Source organism: Pristiophorus japonicus, chromosome 22, assembly GCF_044704955.1.
Source record: "Pristiophorus japonicus isolate sPriJap1 chromosome 22, sPriJap1.hap1, whole genome shotgun sequence".
Lineage (NCBI taxonomy): Eukaryota > Metazoa > Chordata > Chondrichthyes > Pristiophoridae > Pristiophorus > Pristiophorus japonicus.
The window spans coordinates 9,803,872-9,820,518 of record NC_091998.1 but is presented as its reverse complement, the minus strand read 5'-3'; the positions used below and the strand labels follow the sequence as shown (position 1 = coordinate 9,820,518).

Here is a 16,647-nt window from a genome sequence, read left to right as displayed (position 1 = left end):
CCACCCACCCTTTCCTTCAACCACTGTCTGCCCCACCTGTGACATGGACTGTGGCTCTCGTATTGAACTGTACAGTCACCCAAGGACTCATTTTAAGAGTGGAAGCAAGTCTTCCTCGGTTCCAAGGGACTGCCTATGATGATGAAATAAGACTTGCATTTCTACAGCGCCTGTCACAACCTCAGGACATCCCAAAGTGCCCCACAGCCAATGAAGTACTTTTTTGAAGTGTAGTCACTGTTGTAATGTAGGAAAGACAGCAGCCGCTTCAGCCCATCGGGCCTGTGCTGGCTCACTGGTAGAGTGATCCAATTAGTCCCACTCCCCCACTCTTTCCCCACAGCCGTAAACATTTTTACCCTTCACGTATTTATCCAATTCCCTTTCGAAAGTTACTGTTGAATCTGCTTCCCCTGCCCTTTCAGGCAGTGCGTTCCACATCATCGTAACTCGCTGCTTAAAAAAATAAATCTTATCTTCCCCTCTGGTCCTTTTACCAATTACCTAAAATCTGTCTCCCCCTGGTTACTGGCCCACCTGCCAATGGAAACTGTTTCTCCCTAATCACTCTATCAAAACCCATATATCGATATATGATAAAACTCTCATGCCTTGACAGAGGAATTTATAATGGAAATATAAATAAGAGCAGTCTGTATGACTTTACAATGAAGGGCTGAGTTGCATCTACAAGCTCTGGTCCAGCTATTCCGCCCAGCCTGTAATCCCACTACATCCGAAGACTGCTCTTGATCTTGACTCTCTGACGAGAATATTGAAAAAAAAGTACTGATGCTTGAGCACAAGTCACAATGTCTATTTATTTTTTTATTGATTGTTCCGGGATGTGGGCGTCACTGGCAAGGCCTGCATTTATTGCCCATCCCTAATTGCCCCTTGAGAAGGTGGTGGTGAGCCGCCTTCTTGAACCGCTGCAGTCCGTGTGGTGAAGGTGCTCCCACAGTGCTGTTAGGGAGGGAGTTCCAGGATTTTGACCCAGCGACGATGAAGGAACGGCTGATATATTTCCAAGTCGGGATGGTGCGTGACTGGGAGGGGAACGTGGAGGTGGTGGTGTTCCCATGCCCCTGCTGCCCTGGTCCTTCTAGGTGGTAGAGGTCGCGGGTTTGGGAGGTGCTTCCGAAGAGTTGTTGCAGTGCATCTATTAATGAAGTGGTGTTGAATAGTGGAGTGGTGTTCTGTGCAAGCCAACCATTGCTGTCAGAACAAGGGTTGCCCACTCTAAACATGGTCCTGGAGGTTTAATCATATGACCTCCAACAGACCAGCCCAGTAAAACAGCTTTCCGCCCCACCCCCAATATTCATTACTTTTATAACTGAAAAATAAAAGTTTCAAAGACAATGGGGACCGAATTTGATCAAGGCCTCCAGCCACCTAAGTGCTGCCGATGGCCGGCAAGGTGCTGGATGGTACTTTGGGCGGGATATTCATCACCGAGGTCCCTCGAAGGTCAGCGGGCGGCAAATGAAGAACGTACGCCGCCAATCTGGGCGGCAGCGGGCGGGAGCTCTCATTCTCGGCGGCAGAGGCGCTTGCTGCCCAAGTGCCGCCGAGGATGGAGTCGGGCCCACGGAGGGGGGAAGCCGAAAACAAAATCATCAGGGAAAAAATTTTTTTTTTTTAAACTATCGGAAGACCTTCAGGTAAGTCGCTGTGGGAAAAAAAAATATATAAAATGTTCACTAACCTTTTTTTTCAGGATCTTTATACTCACTGCCGGGGACAGACCAGCCTCCAGCCAGCGGCCTACCCCCGTTCTGCCGCCGACTCCCGACCGCATCAATCTGGGAGCTCGGCAAACGGGAGCTCAGTTGCGCCACTCGGTCCCGGCGGCTCTCCCCTCCCGCCCGCTCCAGGCCACCTCCAAAGTGGCACTGGGCGGGTCTTGCAGAGGAATGTAGGCAGCAGTGAGCTGATCAATTTCAGCTCCAATAAAACACTTTTAATGACCCTATGCTTTATCTCCCGGGTGTTGCTGGCAGCAGTGCCCAGGATTTTAATCTTCAATTCCTGGCGACTCCAGGCCACTCCTGGAAAGTTGATAACCCTGGTCCTGACAACGGCATTATTAAAAAAAAAAACACCTCTGGGGTAACAGCTGTGGTTTCCCAACAACTCGTGGGGCCTTTATAAACGGCGACCGTCTGACTTTGTTGTTGACTGGTTAAACGGAAGAAGCAGGCGGTGGCTGCTTAATCATTAATGAACTCCATTGTATCTGTCTGTGTGCAGTGCTAAATGGAACAAGCGTTGCTCGGAGGGAGAGGCGGGAATTCAATCCAACCTGCTATGCAAATGTTGGCAAATGAAGTTCTCAGGATGTGGTTGTTCTGGCAAGTCCAAAGAGACTGAAACGCTTTTCATTCCGGGGCAGCCTTGTTAATGTTTAATGCCGAAAAAGGGGAGTTTGGTGAACGCGAGCTCCCAGTGCTCTTTGCTCTGCTCTGTGCCATGCCGATGGGCAGAGCTCCCCACCTGTGTGTGGCTGTGTTTGGCGACAGACCTGTTGCCATGTGCGCGGGGCCTTATCTGTGAGGAAAACAAGCAAACAGGTTTGTGGAATGCTCCTGTGAACGAACTCTGCATTCTTTTTTTTTTGCTGAATAATGGCATTTGTCACTGGCTGTCTATCCAGGATGCAGCTAACAGTAAGTGTTGCCTTATGGCCATTTGAAACTTAACTTCAAGTTAAGATAGATCAATGCAGCATCGAACGTGAGTCGTACCTGTGTCCGCGATCAGTGAGACTTTACTTGTCAATATTTAATGGACCATGATCCAGAACAGGGAAGCAAAGAAAAGGGAGGGCGGGGGGGGGGAGAGTGGTTGAACAAGGTCACAGCTGAGAGGAGAAAGGAAATCGAGTAAGACTGACTTGAGGTCTGATGGAGGGAAGAGGAGAAGTGTGGGGAAAGGAAATGGGAATGAGATGGTGATGGAATGTGTAAGTGGTGGGTGTAAGGAATTGGGGAATGGGGTTGTGCTGAAGTGGGTGCGGGAAAGGGGATGGAGTGAGTGGAGAAAGCAGATTAACCACTTCAGTAGTCAGCTACTGCTTAGGGTTTCTTTCAAGAAGTTTCCTCAAGGACTGGGACTCGGTACAAAAATGTGAACATCAGAACTGCTTGGGCTGGATTTTCGGTTGTCTAACGCCTCAGTTAGCGGCCAGAGGGGGGAGTTAATGGGAGCGTAAGAGGTTACCGCCCCGACCGGAAATTCATTAGAGGCTCCCCAGGGGCACAAACCTGTAGCGCCCTGCTGCTGACGATCGCACCAATACTGACGTCAGTCCTGCTGCAACGTCCACGCTTCCCCCCCCGGTCGGTAAACTCGGTGCGTGCGCCTCATTGAGCACCCGCCAAGAACACCGACTGGAAAAACAGTGGGTCCAGGCTTGCAGAGTCGTTAACTGGTGGCTGCTTAAAGGGATGAGGAAGCGCTTCCCTCCGAGGTCACAGTCAGTGCAACGTTTACACCCAGCACGGTGTGAGCCTCAGTCACAGTCAGTGCAAGGTTTACACACAGCACGGTGTGAGTCTCAGTCACAGTCAGTGTAACGTTTACACACAGCACGGTGTGAGTCTCAGTCACAGTCAGTGCAAGGTTTACACACAGCACGGTGTGAGCCTCAGTCACAGTCAGTGCAACGTTTACACACAACACGGTGTGAGCCTCAGTCACAGTCAGTGCAACGTTTACACACAGCACGGTGTGAGTCTCAGTCACAGTCAGTGCAACGTTTACACACAGCACGGTGTGAGTCTCAGTCACAGTCAGTGCAAGGTTTACACACAGCACGGTGTGAGCCTCAGTCACAGTCAGTGCAACGTTTACACACAGCACGGTGTGAGTCTCAGTCACAGTCAGTGCAACGTTTACACACAGCACGGTGCGTGAGCCTCAGTCACAGTCAGTGCAAGGTTTACACACAGCACGGTGTGAGTCTCAGTCACAGTCAGTGTAACGTTTACACACAGCACGGTGTGAGCCTCAGTCACAATCAGTGTAACGTTTACACACAGCACGGTGTGAGCCTCAGTCACAGTCAGTGCAACGTTTACACACAGCACGATGTGAGTCTCAGTCACAGTCAGTGCAAGGTTTACACACAGCACGGTGTGAGCCTCAGTCACAGTCAGTGCAAGGTTTACACACAGCACGGTGTGAGCCTCAGTCACAGTCAGTGCAACGTTTACACACAACACGGTGTGAGCCTCAGTCACAGTCAGTGCAACGTTTACACACAGCACGGTGTGAGTCTCAGTCACAGTCAGTGCAACGTTTACACACAGCACGGTGTGAGTCTCAGTCACAGTCAGTGCAAGGTTTACACACAGCATGGTGTGAGCCTCAGTCACAGTCAGTGCAACGTTTACACACAGCACGGTGTGAGTCTCAGTCACAGTCAGTGCAACGTTTACACACAGCACGGTGCGTGAGCCTCAGTCACAGTCAGTGCAAGGTTTACACACAGCACGGTGCGTGAGCCTCAGTCACAGTCAGTGCAACGTTTACACACAGCACGGTGCGTGAGCCTCAGTCACAGTCAGTGCAACGTTTACACACAGCACGGTGTGAGCCTCAGTCACAGTCAGTGCAAGGTTTACACACAGCACGGTGTGTGAGCCTCAGTCACAGTCAGTGCAACGTTTACACACAGCACGGTGTGAGTCTCAGTCACAGTCAGTGCAAGGTTTACACACAGCACGGTGTGAGTCTCAGTCACAGTCAGTGCAAGGTTTACACCCAGCACGGTGTGAGTCTCAGTCACAGTCAGTGCAAGGTTTACACACAGCACGGTGTGAGCCTCAGTCACAGTCAGTGCAACGTTTACACCCAGCACGGTGTGAGTCTCAGTCACAGTCAGTGCAACGTTTACACACAGCATGGGGCGTGAGCCTCCCAGTTTGCAGCAGCAGACAGACATAACAGTACAGGTTGCAAACAAGTGATTTTGAAAATTTTAATGGGTGCGTTACTATACCACATCTTCAAGACTCGGCTTTTCCCGGGATATGATTCGAAGTTCTGTGCATGCATAATGGGTCCGCCAAATGTACCGACCAAACTTCCGTTATCGCACCACCCCCCCCCACCCAACTCTGGCATGCAACAGCTGATTTATCGCCCCGTTAGCTCTTCGACTGATTCTGACGAATTTCTGGGCGGGAGGTGCAAACGGTTTCAAGGCGCTAAAAGTACCACTCTGCCTGGGTTACCGGCCCAAATGAGGCACGTCCAAATTTCCACCCTGATATGCAGTTACCAAGGATATTGAGCCAACCTGTGGACTTATTGTCAGAATCTATAATCTTTCAAGTCACAATAACACAACATGATGTGACAGCCATGGCTCAGTGGTACTCCTATAAACCAGCTCATGGCCGAACTCTGCCTTGCTCCAATGCTATAACCAGCTCAAACGGTAAAGGGTAGAGGTTGTCAGCTGTGGGTCAGTGGGTAGCACTCTCTCACCTCTGAGTCAGAAGGTTGTGGGTTCAAGACCCACTCCAGCAATTTGAGCACATAATCTAGGCTGACACTCCCACTGCAGTGCTGAGGGAGCGCTGCACTGTCGGAGGTGCCGTCTTTCAGAATGGACACTAAACCGAGGCCCCGCCTGCTCTCTCAGGAGGATGTAATAGATCCCAGGGCACTATTTGAAGAAGAGCAGAGATGTTCTCCCAATGTCCTAGCCAACATTGCTAAAAAAAATTATATGGTCATTATCTCATTGCCTGTGGGACCTTGCTGAGCACAAATTGCCTGCCGCATTACGTTACAAGAGTGACTACGTTTCAAAAGTACTTCATCGGATGTTAAGCATTGGGACATCCTGAGGGCGAGAAAGGTGCGATAGAGATAGCTTTTTCTTTCATTGACGTTCCCCAATCAAACAGATGGGGAAGAAACATGTGAAAAATTTGATGTGCTAATTCAGGGTAGAAGGCAGGGAGTCACTAGCCCTGTGTACATGTGATACAACAACAACTTGTATTTATATAGCGTCTTTAAGGTAGTAACACGTCCTAAGGCACTTCACAGGAGCGTTATCAAACAAAATTTGACACCGAGCCACATAAGGAGATATTAGGGCAGATGACCAAAAGCTTGGTCAAAGAGGGATGTTTTAAGGAGCGTCTTGAAGGAGGAAAGAGAGGCAGAGAGGTTTAGGGAGGGAGTTCCAGAGCTTAGGGCCCAGGCAGCAGAAGGCACGGCCGCCAATGGTTGAGCGATGAAAATCGGGGATGGTAAGAGGTCAGAATTTGAGGAGCGCAGAGATCGCGGGGGTTTGTGGGGCTGGAGGAGATTACAGAGATAGGGAGGGGTGAGGCCATGGAGGGATTTGAAAACAAGGAAGAGAATTTTAAAATCGAAGCGTTGCTTAACTGGGAGCCAATGTAGGTCAGCGAGCACAGGGGTGATGGGTGAGCGGGATTCGGTGCGAGTTAGGACACGGGGCAGCCGAGTTTTGGAGCACCTCTAGTTTACGTAGGATTCACATTCCTTTAAGGCAGTCACATCGCGATCCACATATACACACGCTTTGTACACCACACGCTTCTTTATCGTTTCAGCCACTTCCATTGAGATTATTCACTGATATAGCAATGATCATGATTTGAAACTAATCCAGCAATTACAAGTGTGGAAAAGTCATGTGAATGACATGTCAGTAAATTGCCTGTGAGCTTTGTACCATTGCTCTGCTATAAAAATCACAGATGATCACATTTGGACAAAAACCTGTTAGCACTTTGACATTTGACACCAATGAAGTTTACAGGAGGCCGCTGTCTTTTGGAATAGCCCGAGGGAGGTACTGTTTGAGTTTTATGATTGTAACTTATGCACTTTGACGCACTCTGTCTATACATCTTTGTTGCCCCAGAGATTTTGAGTGGAATCCAAAAAAATGTCACCCGATTTTGATTTATAAAAATGTCTGTTGCTCAAGTAAGGTGGAAACCCCGGTTTCTTTTCAGTCCTTACATAGAAACATAGAAACATAGAAAATAGGTGCAGGAGTAGGCCATTCGGCCCTTCGAGCCTGCACCACCAATCAATATGATCATGGCTGATCATTCAACTTCAGTACCCCATTCCTGCTTTCTCTCCATACCCCTTGATCCCTTTAGCCATAAGGGCCTCATCTAACTCCCTTTTGAATATATCTAACGAACTGGCCTCAACAACTTTCTGTGGTAGAGAATTCCACAGGCTCACCACTCTCTGGGAAAGGAGTTTCTCCTCATCTCGGTCCTAAATGGCTTACCCCTTATCCTTAGACTGTGACCCCTGGTTCTGGACTTCCCCAACATCGGGAACATTCTTCCTGCATCTAACCTGTCTAATCCCGTCAGAATTTTATATGTTTCTATGCGATCCCCTTTCATTCTTCTAAATTCCAGTGAATATAAACCTAGTCGATCCAGTCTTTCTTCATATGTCAGTCCCAAAACCCAAGCATTGGACTATATCTGGGGGGGGGGGATGGTCAGTAACAACAACAACTTGTATTTATATAGCGCCTTTAACGTAGTGAAGCATCCCAAGGCGCTTCACAGGAGTATTATGAGATAAAAATTTGACACCGAGCTGCATAAGTAGAAATTAGCGCAGGTGACCAAAGCTTGGTCACAGATGTAGGTTTTAAGGAGCGTCTTGAAGGAGGAAAGAGAGGCGGAGAGGTTTAGGGAGGGAGTTCCAGAGCTTGGGGCCCAGGCAACAGAAGGCACGGCCACCGATGGTGGAGCGATTATAATCAGGGATGCTCAGGAGGGCAGAATTAGAGGAGCGCAGATATATGACTGAGAGAGAATAACATGGGCAAAATAAGTGACTCCGAGGTCTAGTCTAGCCGTGGTTTTAAAAGGAGCCAGAGGATGGCGCTGCTTCAACAAGGAGTTTCACAAACTTACTAAGTTGATGATTTCCTGCTGGGGTATCGCCGTGTTGGTACATTTGAATTAATGCTTTACTTGCATTTTGCATAAAGGCACCTAAGCAGATTCCATTGGTGATGTGGGAGTGTTTTATAGAAACATAGAAAATAGGTGCAGGAGTAGGCCATTCGAGCCTGCACCGCCATTCAATGAGTTCATGGCTGAACATGCAACTTCAGTACCCCTTTCCTGCTTTCCCGCCATACCCCTTGATCCCCCTAGTAGTAATTCATTCCATGAAAGAAAGACTTGCATATCTATAGTGCCTTTCATGACCACCGGACGTCTCAATGAAGTACTTTTTGGAGTGCAGTCACTGTTGTAATGTGGGAAACGAGGCAGCAACTTGCACACATCAAACTCCCACAAACAGCAATGTGATAATGACCCAGATAATCTGATTTTTTTGTTATGTTGATTGAGGGATAAATATTGGCCTCAGGACACCGGGGATAACTCCCCTGCTCTTCTTCGAAATAGTGCCATGAGTTATTTTACATCCACCTGAGAGAGCAGACAGGGCATCAGTTTAACATCTCATCCAAAAGACGGCACCTCCGACAGTGCAGCACTCCCTCAGCACTGCACTGGGAGTTGGGACTTGAACCCACAACCTTCTGACTCAGAGGCGAGAGTGCTGCCCATTGAGCCACAGCTGACACTGATTGGTGACCTGAGAGTATCTCATCGTTCCATGACGCCTCCAATGGTGATGTGGAAGTGTCGATCATTCCATGGACGCACGATTGGTGATGTGAGGATTCCCACGAAGCCCCCAGTGGTGAAGCCGTGCATCATTCCGTGCAATAGCTCTCAGTGATATTTGTCATGAATGTGCTGTCTCATTTGTAAGAAATTCCTTAGCGTGCTCTTTGATGCATTCAATAAAATAGCAGCCTCAGGAACTCACTGTTTATGCAATCTGTGGTTTGTGAACAACAACTGCTGTGTTTGCATACATTAAAAACAGTCTCTGCACGTCAAAGTAATTCAGTGTCTGGGAAGTATTTTGTGATGTTTCTGAGATGTGATAAGCTGTTGTATGTCTTTTCAATTTCCATTAACCGGTTGTTAAACCAGACTCTTCAACAATCAACGAATCCTGTATTGTCTGTGAAGACATTATACCACATGACAGTCCCATCTTTAAACTTATTAATTAGCTGTCCACTTTCCTCGTCAAACAATGAACGGTTTGAAGATTTGATTGAACAGCAATAATATATTTATGTGCGCAATGGAAAAAGAAAAAGACTTGCATTTATATAGCGCCTTTCATTATGTCTGTAATGTACCTATGACATTACTCCACGAGGCAATGTGTTGTACTCAAACTGTAGTGACCTTGGTCCTTTATTCCAAATTGCAGAGTGAGGCAGCCGCATGGTGCCCTTTTATACAGCCCCTGCCACCAGGGCAGGAAATCCCGGTCTCCACCGGTTGCACCCTCTAGTAGTGCCAGCATGTATATACATAGTGCATACCTTAGATAGTACATCAAGTAAACAAGTCTCCATCTTATGCAACTATACAGTGACTACACAGTGAGTATATCTATAGTCTGCATATATAACACCTTTCACGACCACCGGACGTCTCAAAGCACTTTACAGCCAATGAAGTATTTTTGGCGTGTAGTCACTGTTGTAATCTGGGAAACGCAACAGCCAATTTGTACACAGCAAGCTCTCACAAACAGCAATATGATAATGACTAGATAATCTGTTTTTTTGTTATGTTCGTTGAGAGATAAATATTGGCCAGGACACCGGGGATAACTCCCCTGCTCTTCTTTGAAATAGTACCGTGGAATCTTTTACATCCACCTGAGAGAGCAAAAGACGGCCCCTCCGACAGTGCAGCACTCTCTCAGCACTGCCTTGGGACTGTTGGCCTGGATTTTTTTGTGCTCAAGTCTCTGGAGTGAGACTTGAACCCACAATCTTCTGACTCAAAGGCAAGGGTGCTGCCCACTGAGCAACTGCTGACACTGAAGAAAATTCTACACAGTCTTTTCTCTCAAAGGCTCAAATAAATGCCCTCACATAATGGCTGAGAAATCCCGGTTGGCTGCTTCCCACAGGCGATCGTGTAAAAAAAGGAGTTAAAGGTGCGCACTTACCTGAACCTGCTGCGCCCACGAGGGATCCCGGTCCGGAGGCTTCTGCTGACTGCGCGTCGGAGCGCGTGCACGTTGGGACCTGTGCAGGGCTGGAGCTGCAGTCACATGGCTCTGGACAGCCAATCCAGGGAAAGTATGTTCTCATTTATAATAATGGGAACTCCGTAAGTTGGAGTTCCCATTATTATGACTGAGAAACCTCCCCAAACACCCAAAACACAAATAAAAAATTGAAAAATACACCACATATTTTTATTAATTTAAATTAAAGTTATTTATGTATTATAAAAAAAAATACTTTCCCGATTTTTAAAAAAGTTTTTAAAATTATGGTTTAAAATAAACTTACTGTAGTGGGGAGGGTTTTTAACAATAAAATGTGTTTTTAAAGTTTTATTTTATGTTTTTGTGTATTTTAAAACTCTTACGACTGTAAAAGTAGGCGGAGTTTTGAGGACATTTGCCGGGCAAGATGTTGGTAAATCCCGCAATCTTGCCTTTGCAAATGTCCTCGCTCCTGAGACGCGGGAGGATCTCGAGCTTCAGCTTGACAGATGTGCTGAAAACTGGCCTTTTCGATGCATTCCCAGGTCCGTACACATCCGGGTAGGCTGGGATTGGGATTTCTGGGCCAATGTTACCCCTCGCACTTTGACTGGTGTTAAAGATCTTATGGTAGTATTTCAAGATCGACAGAGGTGTCCCTAGTACCCTAAACCAATATTCCTTCATCAAACAACATAATAAGTCAAAAATCAAAGATCTGATCATTTTATATATTTCTTGGGCATTTATGGAATCTTGCTGTGCACAAAGTGGCTACCTACATAACAGCCACGGTGCTTCAAAGTAAGCTGTTGTAATGTATTTGTTTCATGGGTCCTTTGCTTAAGAATTCATAGCAACACATTGCTATCAAAAACTAGTTGGTTTATTAACAAAGGTTTAACAATCACACTACACATTACCAGTTCATCCACCCGGCTCACAACTGCATACCTCATCGTGGATGACCTAGACCCAACTGGCTGGGGTTTTATTGAGCCTTGTGAACATCACGTGACTGGCTAAGCCACTCCCAACTCGACAGCACTACAACTATGTTATATATAACTTTAAATCAAGTGCCCCCCTTTGGCAAGGGCACTAGAACCCACATATTTCCAAATAAAATTTTAAAGGACACTTAGTTCAAATTAAAATTTGGTTGCCGGGGGGGGGGGTGATGATGCACTCCAGACCCTCCAGTGCCTATCTATCGCGGAAGGCCGTGAGCATACCGGTGGACACCGCGTGCTCCATCTCCAGGGACACCCTGGCTCGGATGTAACCGCGGAAGAGAGGCAGGCAGTCAGGCTCAACGATCCCCTCGACCGCCCGCTGCCTGGACCGGTTAATGGCCCCCGTGGCCGTGCCCAGGAGCAGTCCTACGAGGAGGCCTTCCCACCTGCCTGCTCCCCTCCACACAGGGGCAATTGCGCTACAACTCTTTTGTAGTGAACAAATTAAACATTTAAATCAAGTGCCCCCTGATCTGGGGGACACTCCAAACGTTTTTCCAGGCCCTTTTTTGTTTTTTTGTGTTTTTTTTTAATTTTTTGTGGGGTGCTTTTGGGCACGAAAGCATGTATATATACATAAGTGCCCCCTATAAAAGGGGAGGGGGACACTAAAACCGGCAGTAAAACAAATTAAACTTTAAAACATATAAAATCAAATTAAAATTTAGTTGCCAGGGGTGATGATGCACTCCAGTCCCTCCGGTGCCCACCTCTCGTGGAAGTCCGCGAGCGTACCGGTGGACACCGCGTGCGCCATCTCCAGGGACACCCTGGCCCGGATGTACGCGCGGAAGAGAGGCAGGCAGTCAGGCTGAACGACCCCCTCGACCGCCCGCTGCCTGGACCGGTTAATGGCCACCTCGGCCGTGCCCAGGAGCAGTCCTACGAGGAGGCCCTCGGACCTGCCCGCTCCTCTCCGCACAGGGGCAATTGCTCTACAAACCTGTGAGCATACTCACAGGTGCATGCATGACAGTGGTTGTGTCGCAAGAGCTTTGAGGTGTTTCTGAGAGTTGTAATATGGTGCTACATAAACTTAAGAGTTGAGGGGTGTGTGTCTGTTGCTCGAATCGTGGCACGCCTCCCTCGGGAGAGGCGCACATTCCAGCAAAAAAAAAACTATTTTATTTTTTGGAATATGTTTTATTCCCAGCGACAGCAATCTGAACCACCTGGTGATGGACTCAGAGTCTGAGATGGACAGCACAGAGCAGCTGGCACTCGGCAGCACCGACACTTTGGCCAACGGCAACAAGACAGACCAAGAGGCCGCCAAGCGATTGGCCAAGCGCCTCTATTACCTGGACGGGTTCAAGAGGTCAGATGTGGCTCGGCACCTGGGGAAAAAGTGAGTAGAGCCGGAAATAAAGAGGGAGATTTAGGGCTCTGGGGATAGAGCTGATGTAAATGCTCAGCCATGATCTCATTGAATGGCGGAACGGGCTCGAGGGGCCATGTGGCCGACTCCTGCTCTTAATTCTTATGTAAAGGGAGTAGAACGTGAAATAAAGAAGGAAAAGGGGTTAAATGTCTGTGCGATTGGTGTCGGACATTAAGACGTAGTGGTCAATGTGTCTGATTTGAAACCGCCCACCTACTTTGTTGCAGCCTGTCTGTTAAAAATAATAACTTGTATTTATATAGTGCCTTTAATGCAGTAAGACGTCACAAGACGTTTCATAATAGTGTTATAGGACATAAAATTTGACACCGAGCCACATAAGGAGAAATTAGGACAGGCGACCAAAAGCTTGGTCAAAGAGGTAGGTTTTAAGGAGCGTCTTGAAGGTGGAGAGAAAGGTAGAGAGGTTTAGGGAGGGAGTTCCAGAGCTTGGGGCCCAGGCAACAGAAGGCACCAATGGTTGAGCGATTATAATCAGGGACGCTCAAGAGGGCAGAATTAGAGGAGCGCAGACATCTCGGGGGGTTGTGGGGCTGGAGGAGATTACAGAGATAGGGAGGGGTGAGGCCGTGGAGGGATTTAAAAACAAGGATGAGAATTTTGAAATTGAGGCGTTGCTTAACCGGGGGCCAATGTAGGTCAGCGAGCACAGGGGTGATGGGTGAGCGGGACTTGGTGCGAGTTAGGACACGGGCAGCTGAGTTTTGGATCACGTCTAGTTTCCGTCGGGTAAACTGAAAGGGTTGAAAAGTATGTGAGGCATGATTCTGGTGCGGTGGCCTCCTCATCCCAGTTCCCGCTCCGCACTCCTGTTGCAGGAAACTGTTGGAACGGCAAATCATAAAATCTGTCCATACACATGCACACATATCACGACAGGCATTGTGGTATGGTTACAATTCAATTTTAATGTTGGCTGATTATAAAACTCCCCAAGCTCTGCTGTTGCCACTTAAAATGTAGCTTTCGCATCATTATTCTACGAATTATCCAAACAAATTCAGACTGTTTTGCTCAAACCAGCATTTGGAATGTATAGTCCCTGTCTACCATCTTGCACCATCAGAGGGCGCTGCAGTATAGATGTTTAAAAATGTCACAAACAAATTGTGACGATTTTCCCCGTTCTTTCTCCTTTCTTCTCTCCCACCTTCTCTCCTTTCCTCTCCTTCCTTGCTCCTTTCCTCTCTCCCTCCTTCACTCTCTCCTTTCCTCTCTCTCTCTCCCTCCTCTCTCCCTATCTCTCCTTTCCTCCCTCCTCTCTCCTTCCCTCTCTCCTTTCCTCCCTCCTCTCTCCTTCCCTCTCTCCTTTCCTCCCTCCTCTCTCCTTCCCTCTCTCCTTTCCTCCCTCCTCTCTCCTTCCCTCTCTCCTTTCCTCCCTCCCTCCTCCCTCCTCTCTCTCCTTCTCTCTCTCCTCCTCTCTCCTTTCCTCCCTCCTCTCTCTCTCTCTCCTTTCCTCTCTCCTTTCCTCTCTCTGTTCCTCCTTCTACCTTTCCACCATCCTTTCTCCTGTCCTCTTCCCATCTCTTACTTCTGTATAGTTGTTTTATTACTATCCATTATTTTCCCTTGCCTCATGTACCTTCTCCTCTCATTTTAGTCCCATTGTCCATGTAATCCGTGCTCTGTTTTTCCCTCTGATTTTCTTTTTTCCCCTACCGGATCTTTTCCTCACTTTCTATCCCTTTCTCTTTCCTCTGTTGATCCCTCATTACTATTTGTTGATGTTTTATACACTCTCTTTGTCTCTGTGACACCCTCTCTCTGGTCTTCAATCTGACGGTGGCCCTTCATTTCCCTCCTGGTCTCTCTCTTTTTCTCTCTCTCATACATCCCTGTCCGTTACTCTGTTTCTCATTCTCTCACTCTCTCACTGACTTATTCCGTCTGCCTCTCGTACTCTTCCTCCTTCTTTACTCTCTTCATCTTCTTGTTTCAGTAATGACTTCAGTAAGATGGTGGCCGAGGAGTACCTGAGATTTTTTGACTTCACGGGGATGACCTTGGATCAAGCACTGAGGTAAGAAATGAAAGCCAAGGCGCCTATTATCTGTCGCTCCACTTCGCCCCAGTGTGCCACTGGTCTTACTAACTTACAACATCTTCCTACATTACAACAGTGACTACATTTCAAATAATACTTCATTGGCTGTGAAGCGCTTTGGGACGTCCGGTGGTTGTGCAAGGCGCTATAGAAATGCAAGTCCTTTCTTTCTTTGAGGTAAATTGATGGCATTGCGAGTTTTTGTGAAGAATACTGGATGCAGACTCATGTTCCACATCAAAGGGCCAGTGTGCCAGCCCTCTCCTCACCCACATTCTGTCCAAACCTTCAGTGGGTTCAGAAACAAAGGCTTGGATTTATATAGCGCCTTTCACGACAACCTCTCAAAGCGCTTTACAGTCAATGAAGTATTTTTGGAGTGTAGTCACCGTTGTAATGTAGGAAATGGCAATTTGTGCACAGCAAGCTCCCACAAACAGCAATGTGATAATGACCAGATCATCTGTTTTTGTTATCTTGATTTGGGGATAAATATTTGGCCCCAGGACACTGGGGATAATTCCCCTGCTCGTCTTCGAAATAGTGCCATGGGATCTTTTACGTCTCATCCAAAAGACAGCACCTCTGACAGTGCAGCACTGGGAGCGTCAGCCTAGATTTTTGTGCTCAAGTTCCTGGAGTGGGGCTTGAACCCACAACCTTCTGACTCAGAGGCGAGGGTGCTGCCCACTGAGCCATGGCTGGCACAAGAATTCCAACTGAGTGGAATAATCTAACTGTTAATCACCTCTTTTTTTTTTATCATAGCTTGATTTCCATGTTACGTTGAAGCAGACAGCATATAGCCTTCATAGGGCTTCCCAAACGTATCTATTATTATGGAAAGAAAAGAAATATTTGCATTTATATTGCACAACACATGCATCGTAAAATCTGGAGTGTGATAAATGAGTCTCTAAACTTTTCTATCTGTTAATTATTAAAAATGATGAGTTCCGAGGAAAGATCCGGGCCATGAAGTCCGAAAAGCCTGTACTTTGATTAAAATGCTGACACACCGTACTAAACAATGTTGAAGAAAGGGATATTGGAAGGGAAAGAAAGCTAGTTGTTTGCTGCTGGTTTGATCTTCAGGTAACCTGGCCGTTCCCCATCGGGGAGACAATCTAGTAAACCTTCCAGCACCAACAGGACCAGTCTCTCCTTATTTACTCTATCACAACCCCTCATCATTTTGTATACGTCCATTAACTCTCCTCCAACCCTTCTCTGCTCGAAGGAGAACATTCCCAGTGGCCAGAGTAATGTATTTGCTTCATGGGTTCTTTGCTTAAGAATTCATAGCAACGCATTGCTATTGAGAACTAGTTGGTTTGTGAACACAGGTTTAACAATCACACGACACATTACCAGTTCATCCACCTGCCTCATCGTGGATCCCCCGAACCCAACTGGCTGGGGTTTTATTGAGTCTTGTGACCATCACATGACTGGCTAAGCCACTCACAATGCACCAGCTCTACAACTATTTTGAGTTGTATCAGTAATCAAGTGCCCCCCTGATTAAACGGGGGGTGGGAGGCACACTCCCTTGTTTTTTTTTGTGGGGGGGGGGGCACTAAAAACACAAATTATACAAGTGCCCCCTGGCTAAAAGCGGGAGGAGGGGGCACTAAAACCGGCAAACTTAAACAAATTAAACTTTGGACATGGTTCAAATTAAAATGTGGTTGCCGGGAGGTGATGATGCACTCCAGTCTCTCCGGCGCCCACCTCTCGCCGAAGGCCGCGAGCATACCGGTGGACACCGCGTGCTCCATCTCCAGGGAGCGACAACTCTACAAACCTGTGAGCATGCTCACCGGTGCAAACATTACAGGCGTGTTTCTGGAGATGTTGCCAGATGATCTCCCATCTCCATCTGCCACACCCGGTCACACAGCCTTTTTTTCTCCAGCTCCAACATTTTTATGATTAATAAATTGGAAAATTGGAAAAAAAAAACGGCAGGCCATTTTTTTAGAACCCCACCCCTGGATGTACGGAGTGTCCGGAGGTCAATTTTCAATTCCTGGAGGTTCCAGGGC

The 16,647-nt window shown here is 47.5% G+C and overlaps 1 protein-coding gene across 1 annotated transcript in view; it reads left to right on the top strand.

The window, feature by feature from the left end:
• The window catches only part of LOC139234674 (PH and SEC7 domain-containing protein 1-like), a 162,681-nt gene that overhangs the window by 83,311 nt on the left and 62,723 nt on the right, over positions 1 to 16,647 (top strand). The window contains exons 6-7 of the mRNA XM_070865353.1: positions 12,307 to 12,501; positions 14,495 to 14,575. Coding sequence (XP_070721454.1) covers positions 12,307 to 12,501; positions 14,495 to 14,575 — 276 coding nt within the window. The remainder of the gene's footprint in view (positions 1 to 12,306; positions 12,502 to 14,494; positions 14,576 to 16,647) is intronic.